General features: G+C 33.2%; 2 protein-coding genes across 2 annotated transcripts; both read left to right on the forward strand.

Annotated features, from left to right (window-relative positions):
* The first annotated feature begins 1,675 nt into the window (after nt 1–1,675).
* LOC143470850 (bile acid-CoA:amino acid N-acyltransferase-like) lies at nt 1,676–9,332 on the forward strand. The gene is made up of 5 exons (XM_076969139.1): nt 1,676–1,958; nt 2,080–2,178; nt 2,415–2,515; nt 6,270–6,528; nt 8,527–9,332. Exons 1-5 carry the CDS (start codon nt 1,889–1,891, stop codon nt 9,330–9,332), a joined length of 1,335 nt encoding a protein of 444 aa, XP_076825254.1. The 5' UTR covers nt 1,676–1,888.
* A 435-nt stretch (nt 9,333–9,767) lies between these two features.
* On the forward strand, nt 9,768–15,198 carry LOC143470854 (bile acid-CoA:amino acid N-acyltransferase-like). The gene is made up of 6 exons (XM_076969143.1): nt 9,768–9,899; nt 10,296–10,406; nt 10,506–10,604; nt 11,908–12,008; nt 12,192–12,450; nt 13,237–15,198. Exons 2-6 carry the CDS (start codon nt 10,328–10,330, stop codon nt 13,242–13,244), a joined length of 546 nt encoding a protein of 181 aa, XP_076825258.1. The 5' UTR covers nt 9,768–9,899; nt 10,296–10,327; the 3' UTR covers nt 13,245–15,198.
* Nucleotides 15,199–15,493: the final 295 nt, after the last annotated feature.

Here is a 15,493-nt window from a genome sequence, read left to right on the forward strand (position 1 = left end):
AATCCTTTCATACACAGCATTTTTCACAAAATGATATGCTGAGGTTTGTACTTTTATGCATAACAAACTTGTTAAAATTTAAGCAATTTCAATTTTTTCACTATTTTTGACATTAATTCTCTTGTTATTGATTTTATTGTTTTATTTTGATATTATACACACACTTTCTTTTAAAAATGTTTATTTACCTAAAACAGGGGTGTGCAAACTACAGCCCGTTAAAAGTTATTACTAGGAATGTGTATAGTTTCTACGAAGCTTGATGTCATGCTAAAATCATATGTTTTCTCAAGACTGTCAAAAATCAAATTGGTTTACTCAATTCAGACAATATTGCTATCAGTCGTTGCCTACAAGTATACTTGCTGTATTACAAACACTTTTTCATTCAATTTGTTATTGCGGCAAGTTAAAGTTGTAACAATAAAGACTGGTATCACAAATGAAAAGTTCCACACTTAAAAGCGCACATTCTCCAAATACTTTCTCACACATACGTTATATAAAATAGTGTTTCATAATCGCTGATTCTCACGAGTGCTTCTGGTTATGCAAACATTGCCTGCTAAGTTTCGAACACTTTTCTGCCCAGGTTGTAAATACTTCTTTGCTGTTGTGACATGTATTATTCTTTTATTTCACTTTGACAAGACATTATCAGCTCCATATTCCATTTCATCTACTTTGAAATGTTTTAACTGATGAATGTAGACGTTTGTATTCATGCAAGAGATCAGCTGTGTTATGTTTTATGTATCCGAAAGGATTATGCATTGTTAGTGTTGTATGTAATTCACAATAATTTTGTAATTACGTAACAAAGCTGCTGATACAAACATTTAGTACAAATTACGTTATTATGCAACTTATTTTTTGGGTATATTTTATGCACACAAAACATTGATAACTAATTTTTTTATTTGTTTGCACTCACAATGTAAATGCAATTGAAAATGTGGGAAAGCGTGTGATATTCTACACTTGGTTCTTGACCCACATTGTCATTTCTTGAAACCGGAAATTAGCAGAAAACAACGTTTTTAATGCGACATAATAACTGGCCTTTGGTAACTATTGCTATGATCATAAGTCGAGCATGGAAAGTATGGCAATTACATCGCTAAACTGTTAAAGTGGTATCGCACGACATGAAGCTCACGAGGAATATTGCTTTTGCATCTCGTACAAAGTAAATCACACATTACATCGATAAAGTTACAATACACAATTAAGTTTGGGAAACTGGTTGTCGGAAATTAAGTCCGACTAATAACGACTACAATAATCTTCATTTAAACTTGCCTCTCAAAAAACAAGAATAAATGGAAGAATGCTTTATCAGAAAAGACAATTTTTTTTCTGGAAAATATCTAGTGACTGCCATTGAAAAGAAATGCAGATTTTGCAAAAATGCAACTCAATATTAAGTAATTATTTATGATATAAACCTGCTTTGCCTATAAACAACAATGATGCAGTACTACCGTAAAACAACGAGTGGTAATAGGAAAAATGCCAGACAGGAAAAATGGAAATACAGGAAAATTCAAACATAGGAAAAATAAAAAATGATGTAAATACTTGATTAATGATGCAGTACTACCATAAAACAATGAGCGGTAGTAGGAAAAATGATGTAATTACTTACAGCCATGTAGCACTTAAATTACGTAAATAAATTTTTAGTTTGGTGTAATACTATGCAATATGCATTGTTATGTTCGATGTCATGTGCTTTAGCTATTAAAATGCAAAGAATGCATGGAAATGCAGGTAGGCAATGCATACGAGCTGTTTTCTGCATGTTGCAACTCAATTGTGTATTGGCATGGTCTTTTTTTTCACAGATAAACTTTAGATTCTTTAGGAAAGTTACTTTATTCTAAAAATGAAAGTAAACATTCTTGTAGAGCCGAAGGAGAGCATGTTTGATACTGCTGTAGATATAACTGTTGTGGGTAAGTTATTATTTTTAGGTATACTGGTACAGCCATTAAACATTCTAAGGATAATATATAACAGATATCTTATGTGCTTATGAAAGTCTTTCATTTGAAATTGAATGCTTTGTTTTACCAGATTTGCTTCCTTACCAACTCATTACGCTGCATTCCTGTGCACAGTCAGATTCTAAGCAGATATTTGAGTGTGTTGCGCAATATGTGGCTGATGATCAGGGTTTGTACAGATTTAAAATTGAGTCATGATTTGATTATTTTTTATGGTGTCTGTATAGTACAAATAACGTGCAACTGTGCTGGGTGATATTATTTGAAAAATTAATTTTTAATATCGATACTTTTTCATGCCTTTGTTTTTTTTTTAATTTATATACTGGTACATTTATAATATAAATGTGTATACCATTATTATCTGTATCTAATTAGAATTATAATCTAGTGTTTTTCTTTCAGGCTGCATAAACTTAAAACGTGATAAATCTGTTGGTGGTTGCTATGTTGGCTGTCAACCTATGGGTTTGTTTTGGGCAATGAAACCATCTCTTGACAACCAGGTAATGGCTTAAATCTTGGGTAGCGTTCATTGCATTAACTTAAGAATTTCACGGAGTTATATAAGATAAACATTACTATTACATTGACATTAACATTGAAAAGTACTCATAAAATAACAATCTTCACCAAGGCAGCTCCATGTGACGTTGTCAGATATGCACTATTTTATGAAATATGTTTTTGTTTTACTCAATTATGCTTAGCCAACAACACCTTGTTTTTTCGTTTAGCATATTTACAAAAGCAGCTTATGGCTGTTTTTGAAAACTTACTTGTAGCCGCCTTGGGTTTGGTGGTCATGGTACCAATTGAAGAATGGTTATAACACCACTGTAGTTAACACATTGCATGATTTAAGCCCTCAAGGCTATGTGCCTCTTCGCCCCTTAATTTATTGCTCAGGGGCATATTTTATTTTTTGTTATACTGCAACAAAGTTAGCATACCCTACTAATCTGCTAACTTAAATTTAGCACTGGACAATATATTTAACTGCAGCTCCATTTAAGCTACTATAGAATTACATTTATGTTTTTGCTATTTTAAATTTGTCTTGGAGACCCTAGTTTGGAAACCTCTGCACAAAAAAAAACATTGATGTCAATGCACACAATTAGGATTACGTCAATGCAGTGGTCGTCTAAGATGCAAAACTTTTTTCTCAAAAGAAAAACGTACTTTTAAACATACTTTTGGTGTTAAAACAGGGGTCTAACAAATTGGCTGACTTCGGTCTTACAAATCTATTTTATTAACACACTCAAACATAGCCATGTGATTTTTATATAGAGTCTTCTAGTATGTTGTGCTTTGTTATCCAATGTAGATGTTTTGTTTTAGAGGAAGTGTACAAGGAGAACATCGAATAGCTAGATGAAGTCCAAAAATAAAAAGATTTAAGCTTTGGAAGGCATAAAGACAAACAATTATTTTCTTCTTGTACATTAGACGCAAAAAAATTGCTAATATTTCGTCATAATGCTTTGTTAACGCTGCACTTACAAGGACACCACAAACATAACTCTATAGTTTTAATTGATGTCAATTAGTAAGTTTACTTATACGAAACAGTTGGTATATCAACGTATTCATGCATTATTTTTGTCTGTGGTTACTGGTCTTGCAAATACAGGTAAGTTTATTCCAAATATCTGAATAAACTTTCACCTATCGAACACTACAAAAAAAATTTCAAACAAAAATGAAACAGTATTTATTAATGAGAGATACTGTATCAAGCTAATGATCGAAGCACTCTATGATGTGCCATTGAATGAAGACTTCTGATCTAATCTATTCACACTATTTTATCTAAGTGATTCATATAAAAATATCATTTAAGGATAACATCGCTTTAAATTCTTATTTCATTAACACAATGACACGATTTTTGGATCAATACATCTCACATGATTTTGGCAAATTTTGCAATGAAGAAGGTGTTTTTTTATCGACTGAATGCTTTTAATTTTTGGTTAGAAATCCTGCTCAAAAATAACACTGGTCGACATGATTTTTATTTTCTGGCAAAAATGGTGACTTCTAAGATAATTTGCTCACGCTGATTACGAATATGAAGTCGCTTTTTTTCTATCACATCAAGATTTTTTATAATTTGTGATTTAAAATTTTGCACTTCACTACTAATAACAGCCTGTTCTATGAAGTATTCCTCATTGTTGGGTCATAGTTACTATTGTCATAGCCATTATACATCATTGTGACGTCATAATAATTTTATTGTGAGTAAACCAGGCTACATACAAGCACATGTACACTGTACAGTACATTATGCCAGCTTGTGCGCATCAAAGTCAAGCATAAAAGCTGTATTGTTGCACAATACAAATCAATTTGCTGCTATCCCTGTAGCTCATTCAACTAGCATGAAGGAGTCTTACGAAAATATAAAACTTTTTCTTTCGAAGTTGCAATATAGCACTCATACATGGAAAGTTTGCGTTGATTTTAAAGTCCTAAATATGCTACTGGGTCAACTATCTGGATTTACAAAGTACCCTTGTTTTATGTGTGAATGGGACAGCCGAGACAGGAGAAATCATTGGATTAAACGTGAGTGGCCGTTGAGGGAGTATCTTACACCAGGCTATAAAAATGTTTTACAGCCTGCTCTTATCGACAGATCTAATGTTATACTTCCACCATTACATATTAAACTGGGTCTCATGAAACAGTTTGTAAAAGCTCTCAACAAAGAAGGTGTATGTTTTAAATACATTCAGGAAAAGTTTCCTCACTTGAGTGCCGAGAAACTTAAAGAGGGTGTATTTGTTGGACCTCAAATCAGAACACTCACCAAAGACCCCCAATTTCTTATTACCATGACGGATGTGGAAAAAAAAGCATGGCTCTCTTTCACCGAAGTTGTATCTAAATTTCTTGGAAATACTAAAGATCCGGATTACCAAAATATTGTAGAAAGCATGTTGGTTTCTTATCAAGCACTTGGATGTCTAATGAGTTTAAAGGTTCATTTTCTACGCGCACATTTGGACAACTTTCCTAAAATTTTGGGTGACATGAGTGAGGAGCATGGTGAACGTTTTCACCAGGACATCAAAGCCATGGAAACGCGGTATCAAGGGCGATGGGATGTAACGATGATGGCGGACTACTGTTGGTGCCTGAAACGCGACTGCGAGAATAGTGAGGCTGCAAGAAAAGCTAAAAGGAGAAAATTCATGCCAAACACCTATAAGAAATAAGAAAGAAAAGTTGTTTGAATCAAAAGTTTATTGAGCAAATGAACATAATTATTTGCTACTGAGGTCTAGGGTTTAGGTTTAGAGAGTTACGGTTTAAGCTAACAAAATCTCAAATCCAATTGAGTAAGTTAAGCGCCTTGTAGGCTGTGTTTCGTTTCACGTACGGAGCTCTTGGCCTGTAATAGGGCACAAGCGCCCTTAATACAACCGTTTTTGAGTAAAATTTTCATTCAATTTTTGCAAAAAAGTGTGACGTGATGGGTGAATTCTGACTGCAAATTCGGAATCAGCATAGTCAAATTAGGTAAACTCAATTAATTATTTGAAAAAAATAAAAAAAAAGTTGAAAAATGTCGCCTAGTGTAATGTATTTAGGCTTTTATGTTTTACACAATATTGCTTGCTCATACAAAGCTGGCTTGCTTTGCAGCATAGAAAGGAGAGAAAGTACCAATTTAGAACCATGCAACAATCAGATGCTACACATTTATTGTGCGGCACTTATTTTCTCTAGATTTGTCTTGTTTTTTTGAACTTTTTCAACTCCTTTAGCATATACACTTCATTTTTTGTATATATTTCATTTTTCTGCAAAAAAATCTGAAATGTCTAATAACAGTGCTCCACACACACACAATTAAAGGAATTTAGGTGTGTTTGTACTATATTATACATATTTCTTGTGAATTAATCTGTCAGAGTTGTAGGTTTGATGTTCACACGACGTGATGTGCTACCATATTTTTTCACCTTTTTGTTAAAAGAAAGGTGCTTATATTGCCGTATATTTGGTAATGTCAGACAAATAACCAAACCAACAAAACAAGTAAATGATAATGAAACATAACTTCCTTGGCCAATGTTATGAATATCCTGTGTAAGTAAAACATAGTATGAATTTTACTGCAGTAGAATCCACTTTAATTTGGATTCAACAGACAGCTGAATTTAACTATATGTGGATGATGATAATTAATCAGATTCATTATACTTCACTAATCTTATTGCCTTACATACTTTTTTATAGATGCCGAATGCTCGTATGGCTAAGATTCATGTAACAACGCCAATGGTAGTGACAATAACAGCTTACCATTCTAAGATTAATTCAATTCAAGAAGCGGCTATGATGAGAAAAGAAGGAAAGTTAAAGGAAATAGAGCTTGCTTGTACCACTGTAAATAGATTATTTATGTCTCCTGGAACAACAAGGATTCCACTTTTAGTGGAAAAAGATGGGATCACTGGCACCTTATTTATTCCTTCTGGAAAGGGGCCATTTCCTGGTATGTATGGAGGCTATAGAAGATTGTACTTATCTGTATGCTTTATCTTTACTTCTTTTAGGCATAAAATATATATCTAAGATCGAACTAAACTCAATCAGTTGGTAAATCCATAAACTTCTTCTACTGTTTTTGCTGTGTCTACACTTTATGTGAAACGTCTTGGAACAGTTCGTAATGACAGTAAATTCTTATATGTATGTGTCTAGGTGTGTATATCTATGTTGTGCAGACAGTTTAAAAACTGTTGATAGCATTTTTTTTTAAATTTTAACTCTTTTCAAACAACAGTTTTTGATATAATTTAATATATATATATAAGGGAATATGTGTTTGCAGTGACTGTAACAATCCAATGTCCAATGTCTTCTTCATTGATTTTGAAAAGAGGTCTATGATAATGCTTAGAGAACAAGGCACTGTTTTTACAGGTACCAAAAAACGTCAAACTGCATCGCTGTCAAAATTTGTAACAAATTAACACCGTGCTTTATAGCAGTGCAAAAAGTATATAATGCTAGAAGCTATATTTTGTGAAAATATAAAAACTAAATTCAGTAGTGATAGAAGGCAGAGAACCACAAACAGCCACCATCACCAGTTTTGACTGACATTCCTAATTAGTGAATACAAAGCCCTATTTTTATTCTAATTCTGCTTTATTACAGAGAACAGTTTGTGTTACAAAGCCAGCTGTTGTTTAAATTGATGCTAAAAGATGAAAGACTAGTTGAGGTGGAGCCTTTGCAAAAATTTTTTTGTTGTTTAATTTTTTTTTTCAAATACTGTTCCAGGTCTGTTGTTGAATCATTTTCACATCAACGGTAGTTGTACCATACATACTTATTTAAACCTTTTCCAAAATTGAATGACATTCTAGGTTCAAGCTTCATTACTTTCTAGCATCAGCTGTTTTAGTTTTGATATTGAGGGATTATTGCTTGGCCCCAGGCAGGTTACCCCTTAGTTAGGGTTGTTTTTCAAACTCACAAATGGTTAAGTTTTCTGGAACTGCAATCTCATAAACGCAAACAACATCATCATTTTGCAATTAATAAGGAAAGTACGTATTTTCAAATATTTAGAAAATTATTTTAATTAATTAGAACTTATTGCAATCTGTAAAATTGTTTTTCAAGAAAAATCCAGGTGTCATGCTAACATTAATCATTTTCTGAAACTTTGTTACATCTGACAAATTAGTTCTGAATATGGGTTGACAACTTGGCATTATACAGAGGCTTTAAACCACACTAATAAAACTAGAATGTCTGTCACAGCAACTGCATCACAACGATAAAGTGATCATGCACCAACTGGGTTTCAGACAAAACAATAAATTGAGTTAGGCTGCAAAACGGTGCATAAACTAAACACCATTTATCTTTAATAACTATGCTGGGCTTTATCAACTTACGGGTGTGGGATACATGTCTATTTTGATCATTCTTATGTGATGTGTAGAGTAAAAAGTGCTTTAAGAAATAATGCTGTAGAACTATAATGTTTTTATTGTGGTAACGAATATTTCAATGTTCGGCTTCTCTTTACAAATTTTTGTTGTACACCTGTGCCTTTTTTGGCTCACCCACTACTGTTTTATGGAACTGCGGTTGACAACTACTGGGGTAATAATCAAAAAATTCATTAATTTTATTAGACACCGGTTTTAAATGAAATAGAATTTAAATAAACGAGAGTTGAGATTACAATATTGGATAACTTACACCACAATTTAAATGCATTACTCATAACTTTGTTGGAAATGACATTTGTACTGAAATGATATATTCTGCAATGGTATAATTATTGATTACTAAGTTTTTGCTGTGACATTAGTGAAAACTTCAAATTCATGCGTACAGGATTTTTAGACAGTCTAAAAATTAGGATGTCTATGTATTAGTAACGAATAAAAAGTTTTTACATCTAATATTAAAATGCATTAAAATTTATTTTTATTGCTGCCAATAAGATATTAAATGTTTTTATGTCCAGGTGTTGTGACCATGTTTGGCGGTTATCCTGGTACCATGGAATCAAAGGCATCATTACTCGCATCTCATGGTTTTGCTGCTCTTGCCTTGGCTTTTTATGGATTGCCAGGATTGCCAGAGTTTCAAATATATCAAAATCTTGAGTTGGAATATTTTGAAAAAGCTATAAAATTGTTATCTGAATATCCAGCTGTTGATTTTAAACGTGGAATAGGTGTTATGGGCCTTTCTTTTAGCTCATTTATTGTACTTACAATGGGAGAAAGGCTCAAGGATGTAAAGTGTGTCATATCAATCAACGGTTTTCATTATCCAATGTGGGGTACAATATCATACAAAGGAAAAGTATACGAAAAACAGAACTTTGATCCAAAACCTCATCAAACATTCTCAGATTTATTTGGTGCTCAGGCTAGAAATCTTTATCCAAAACATATGGATCCTCTTCATGCTGACCTGGAAGCAAGTAGAATAAAGTTTTATAATTGTCATGATGTGGCCTTTATGCTCATTGCAAGTTTGGATGATAAAAGTGTTCCTGCTGAATATTATGTCAATCAAGCGGAAAAACTTTTCAAGATGTCTAAACACCCAAATTATAGAATTCTGAGATATCCTGGAGCTGGACATTTACTCGAACCATGCTATGGTTCTCATCATCATGAAACATATCAGAAACTATTTCAAAGTAGTCAAGTATGGGGTGGTGAGATGATCGCACATTGTAAGGCTCAAGAACATGCCTGGAAAAAACAAATTGATTTTTTAAAAACAACTCTTTCCTCTTCTTGCTTTTCGAAGCTGTAAATATATTCATCATTGGAAATAGAAACTAAAATTGTGGTTTACTTTTTTAAGATCATTATGTATTGAAGGATGATGAATAGAAAATCGTGTACTTCTGCTTAATTGAAGCCATGTGAAGTTGTGCTGTTATTACAGCTAAATTTCTATAATTTTTAATATTTTCATTTATAGTGCAATTTGCTGATAGAAATGTTCTATTGTTCAGTAGTTCGCAATGCATTGTAGAACAAACTAGACTATGCAACTATTTTCCACTAATATATGAACAGAGCAATGGCTTGGCTTAGAACTAATTCTTAAATTTATTTCTTTACACATTAAGAAAATATTAGACCAGTTCAAATCCACAGTGGACACTATCACCCAGAAGAAAGACAAACTGCTTTTGACCTTCATCATTCAGCTTTCCTGTCTTGGAGACACATCAATGCACATCAAAAACGAAGTCTGGGATTTCACTAAGCTCTAAATAGAAAGTATAAGAAACTATCTTTACCAACAAGGCATCCAACATTGGTCATTATTAAATTCAAGGACAAGGAAGACTCTTGATACAAATTTGGCAAAGTATATCAACAAGTGCTCGTATATTTGACAAGCAAAAAGAAATGTTAAAACAAGGCCTTTTATTCGCACCTTATTATTAATGCAAATTGTTTCGACTGCAAATCATAGAAGTGATGTTCTAAAACATGCAAAATTTTGACGTTGGCTTTTGAAAATCCCATGGTATTATTTCAAATGTATTTCTGTACATGAAATGTTTCTGATGTTTGTCGGTGTTTGGGACAACATGTTTTGTTGTTTATTAGTACTGGTATATAGATTAGGGACAAAGTTTAGCACATATAGTTTAAAATGTCTGATCAAACTGTTGCAAAATTTTGGGCAAGTGTATCTGTAAAGAGCATATATCCAGGGTTACCGATTGACTGTAACTTAGCTAGTTTTTGTGATTTTCAGATTTTGGATTGTAAAATATTTTTTAAGTAAAAATGATGGAGAATTTTCCTTTAATTGAAGCTAGCTCAGTTGACAGTATGTCTGACCAACCAATAAGAATTTCCATCAAAGGTTGGTACTTGCTGTATGTATACTTATGCAATAAGTTTGGTTGATTACTGATTTGCATAATTTACCATTCTTTTAGATTTTAGAACAATGTTTTCGCAGGTCTCCAACCTAATCAATTGATTTCACTACATTCTTGGCTTATTAGTGACAATCATAACACTTTTGAGTGTGTTGCACAATACATGTCTAATAATGAAGGTAAAATAGTATATCTGTGACCTGAAATGATACATTTATAGAATATATGAATGTTAAACTGATGATGTATCCTTTTAAACGTGGCTAAACCATTTAATATCCTTTTTAAGCTTGTAATTGATTTTTGAAATAACTCTTAGCAAACAGCTTAACTACATTTTACAATCAATATCCACATGTATGAAAGACAAATCTCTCTTTTTTTAATGAATATAGTTTTACTTGAAGATGGTTAAAAATGGTGGTTTTTAATTGTTCCTATCATGAATTTTGGTTTTCTACAGGTGAAATCGTTTGTGAAACTTTCTTTGTACATTTTAATGAAGCTTTTATAGTTTAGAAAATTACTTTACGAATTAGTGTTTTATGAAAATCATTAAGTTTAAATTGTAAATTTGATTGCATTTGCAGTAGGAATGTGATTAAATAAAAATAGCTTGTCTATTCTGAATGATTAAAGTTATTACTTGGTTATGAAGTCACACATTGACATTCATGGTTTTTACTTGCTGGCTTTCATGCCAAAAATGCAGTGAGTTTGCTTTTAGTTAATGGAAGGTGATGAAGTAATCAACTAACTGTAGAAAGATTACAGTAACGTTCAATAATGAACCTTGAAATTTAATATTTTAGTGGTGCTTCATTCCTAGACTATTGCTGCTTTTATAAAGAACTTTTTACTTTTATATAGAACTCATTGAACAGAACATAGCAGATTATACTAAAATTGTTTTAACAAGCTGTTCCAAAAAAAGTTATGTTTGAATGCAAACTGTTGTCACATCCAGCCGTTATTGCTATACAATATAACTAATGATCATGTTCATAAATTCATAATAAAACTGTTATCAATTTTTATTGACTAGCTATCTATTAATTTAAATTTGTTTTTAATTTTTAATTCAAGTTTTTTACTATTTTCAGTGGATGGAGTTTTAGTGCAACTTTATTTTTGGAACACCCTGTATTTATAATGGTAGAACATGCAACAATTAATACCTAAACTAACATAAAGGCAAAATTACGGAATAATTTTTGTAATTTAACATGCTCTTAAGATTGATTTAACAGCTCATTTTTCCATTGCACTTCGGCGTTAAACTCGCTATAAGTAAAAGTAGACTAAAATAAATAGCACAATTCATGATGTTGAATATCTAGCAATGCTCAACACAGAAACCCGATTTAACTAATTAGTTATGTGATGTAACTTTTTTTGCATTTTTTTATATGCTAAGATGCAGTATATTTAAAATACCGATTTTATTTAGTTTTACCCAAATGGTTGTGTGTTCTGTTTCAGGCATTGTGTCACTGCAAAATGATAAATCTGTTGGTGGAGATTTTGTTGGAAATGAGCCTATGGGTCTCTTTTGGGCTATGCAACCATCGATAATAAATAAGGTATCAATAATAATTGAACCTTGCATATGACACATTTTTTTGTTAATTTTCTTCTTACCAGCTTGATATCTTGGAAATATTTATCTTAAATGCCTTGTCAGTGTGAAATACTAGTTAGTGCACTAAAGTTACACATTATTATTGTTCTGCCTAATATGGGTAATTTTTTTTGTTTGAATCCAGAAACCATATGCACGTTTAGCTAAGCTGGATGTAACTACACCAATGGTTGTTACAATAGATGCTTACAACGCTTGCTTTAATTCCACTGAAGACCTTCACAACCTGAAAAAGGAATGCACACTGCAGAGTTTGAAGCTTACTTCCATAAAACTAAATCGTTTGTTTATGGCACCTGGTACAAAAAGAATTACTTACACAGTGGAAAAAGACGGGGTACATGGCACACTATTTATTCCTCCTGGCGAGAAAACTTTTCCAGGTTGGTAGTTGCTGGTTTGTAACTGCAAAATTTAAATTATAACTTGCTTTAAATTAGCATAAAGCATCCAAATGCTCACATTTTATTATTTTTTTCACATTTTGTTTTTCTCTGGTAGATTTAATATCTTTTTTGTAAATGTGTGCCACTTGCCAATAATTCGGTTTTGAGGAAGTTGCTTATTCTGTTCTCTTTCAGGATATTGTCCAAGTATTTACACAAAAGAGCTTTTAAGGTGCTAAGCACAGCCATCACTATTGGCATAATTCAAACATTAATGTCCCAGAGCTTCGATACATCCAACCATAGATCTTGATATTTGGCCACCCTTTTTTAAGCATTTTCTTTTATGCATAGATTGCCTGGTATAGCAATAGCAATGATTGTTACTTGTCGCAAAGCCTTGATAATCACTACAGTGTCTTATTATCTAACTGGAATGATGGGATCTGTTTGAATTTTCATATTACAAATTTATTTAGTTAGTGTTGTTTTCCATCACTACCTTAGGTTTGTGTATACAAGATTAGGAGTGTTGTAGTTTTTGTAAAAGTCTTTATGACTTGCAGTTATTATTTTGTGGTGTCACTTTAGTTACCCTTGGCGAGTTTTTGGCATCTTGTGTGATAAAACGAAGTACTTTTTCACTCTTTGCTCATGTAGTTGATACCTCGGTTTTTGTGACACTTAGTATTCAATTCCTTAATTTGGGCCACAGTCACTAATGCTTCGATCTCTATCTTCAGGTTGCACTGTTTTAACTAAGTAGGTACGTTTTTTTTTCAGCTCTGTAGCGAAGTTGCTCGAGCTCTGGGCTAGTAATAATGTGGCCTGAGAGTGATAGCCAGTGGCGCGACTGTAGTAATGCTTTGGACAAGGCATGAATGACACTTGCTCCTGTGGTCCTGGTGAAGATTTCAAACTTCAGGAAAACCAAAATCCAAATTAAAAATATGTGTACCAATTAGAACCTGTACAAAGGACTAGCTCGATAAGTAGGGCTTGCCTCAATCCGAAGATAAAGTTTGTGACACCATACCACCATAGGTAGGATCAATGTTATGATGGAACTGCTTATGCAAAGCTTTTTGATTCTAGGCCTGAACTATTTTGTTATATGTTGTCTCTTTCACAACTGAGCACTGATGTCAAATTTCTTGTACAGGTTACCAAGGTTTGTTGCATGAACAAATGGGTACCGTCTTGTTTATCATCCCGTATACAGTAGGTATTTAGCTAGGCTTTGTTCTTTCATTTTATCCGGATAGATCCAGATCCAGGCCAGGTTTATTTTATCAGTCTATCGCCAGGTTGTTTCGCTTCAGTCTTGATTTGAAGCAAAATGTTCTATCCAAATCTACAAGATTTTTTGTGTCTCCACGTATGCAATTCATTATTGCACATCTTCCAAGATCTGAGTTGCTATCATATCAGAGAATAGCTTCCACGTAGTTGGTAGCCATATGCTTGAATGGTAGTTTTGCAATATTGCTCTTTTTCTTTTGGCTTTCATGATCAGGACACACTCTTCCAGCCGTAAGTCAGTTGAAAATTTCATGTGGTTTATGGATAATTTTTTTTTCACTGCTTGTTTATCGTTATGTATGTCACGACTGATGAAAGATGAGCAAGATTTTGCTTATCTTATTAAGCTCAGATCCTGTGTTTCACCAGTTTTGAGATCTGGGCAGTTAACCTTTACTTGATTTCTTCTTCTGTCGTTTTTATGGATTGCTTATGCAGCCATTATATGTTGATGGGTGGTTCTCTTGATAACAGTTTTTTTCTTCTTTGCTGCTTTCAATTGGCTGATTTCTTTCCAAAATGTTATTTATGACCTTTCGTTTCATCTATGGAGGTGGATTATTCAAAAGTATCCTTGTGTTCGGTTTGAGATGTTGGATTACTTTTTTCTGATCAGATAGTCTTTGCTTCGTGATGTTGTTTTATTGATTTTGCCTGTAGCCATGCTCTGATGAGTTTGCTTCTATGAAGCATTTTATGAATTCAATGTTACTTGCTGCATTGTTCTGGTTCAGTAACCCACTTTTCGTAATTGCTCCTTGAGCTTTCAGGGCACGGCACAGGCCTTGTTAATCCAGGCCACATCTAATCTGGCATAGATTTTTTACTTCTTATTATCACTATGTTTTTCTGGGTTTAACTGTAGTTTTTCTGTCAGGTAGCCTCAGTTTGAGCATTGAAGCTTTTCTCCAGCATCTGTAGTCTCGGTGGCCACCTTATTATTATCACAATCAAAAAATCCACACGTTTCGATGAGAAGAAGTTTTGAATGTAAACAATCAAATTAGACCTGCCCTCAACCCGTGACCCGACACCTTATCGAAAGACACTTTATCGAACGACACTTAATCGAACGACACTTTATCGAAAGACACTTAATCGAACGACACCTGATCGAAACGACACCTGATCGAAACGACAGTTGATCGAAAGACACTTTATCGAACCGAAAGTTGATCAAACGACACTTTATCGAACCGACAGTTAATCAAAACGACAGTTGATCGAACGACACTTTATCGAACCGACAGTTCAAGCAAGATTTTTGCGTGTTTCTCAAACATTGAAACAATGGGTCATTGTGATGTTCAGCTATCTGTCCATGTTTGTTTGATAAAGTTAGATTTTGTAATTTTTGAGATATTGTGATATTTATATAATTTTGCTCTCTCTCCGCATTGAAACGTATTACTCATTTACGCACCAATAACTTGACTAACTATTCTTTTTCGTTCTCTTTTCACAGCGGGGGCGCGGCGTAACAAGAAGAATTTATAGAAATGTGTCACTTTTAGAAATACCTAATTTACACTAAATTCACTTTCTTTAGTTTTACAATTATGATGTATACAGGAAGCCAGATGATGTTTCTACTAACCTGTAATAATCTCATCGTCTACGACGCATAGGTTTCTAGTAATTAACGATTGCAAATGTGTGTGCGGGGTCGGCCACACCTAGTTTTTTAGTAAACTCGCGAGCCTGGTTAGGATAGGGTTAAAAGATCCACAATTTATTG

This window comes from Clavelina lepadiformis, chromosome 9, assembly GCF_947623445.1.
Source record: "Clavelina lepadiformis chromosome 9, kaClaLepa1.1, whole genome shotgun sequence".
NCBI lineage: Eukaryota > Metazoa > Chordata > Ascidiacea > Aplousobranchia > Clavelinidae > Clavelina > Clavelina lepadiformis.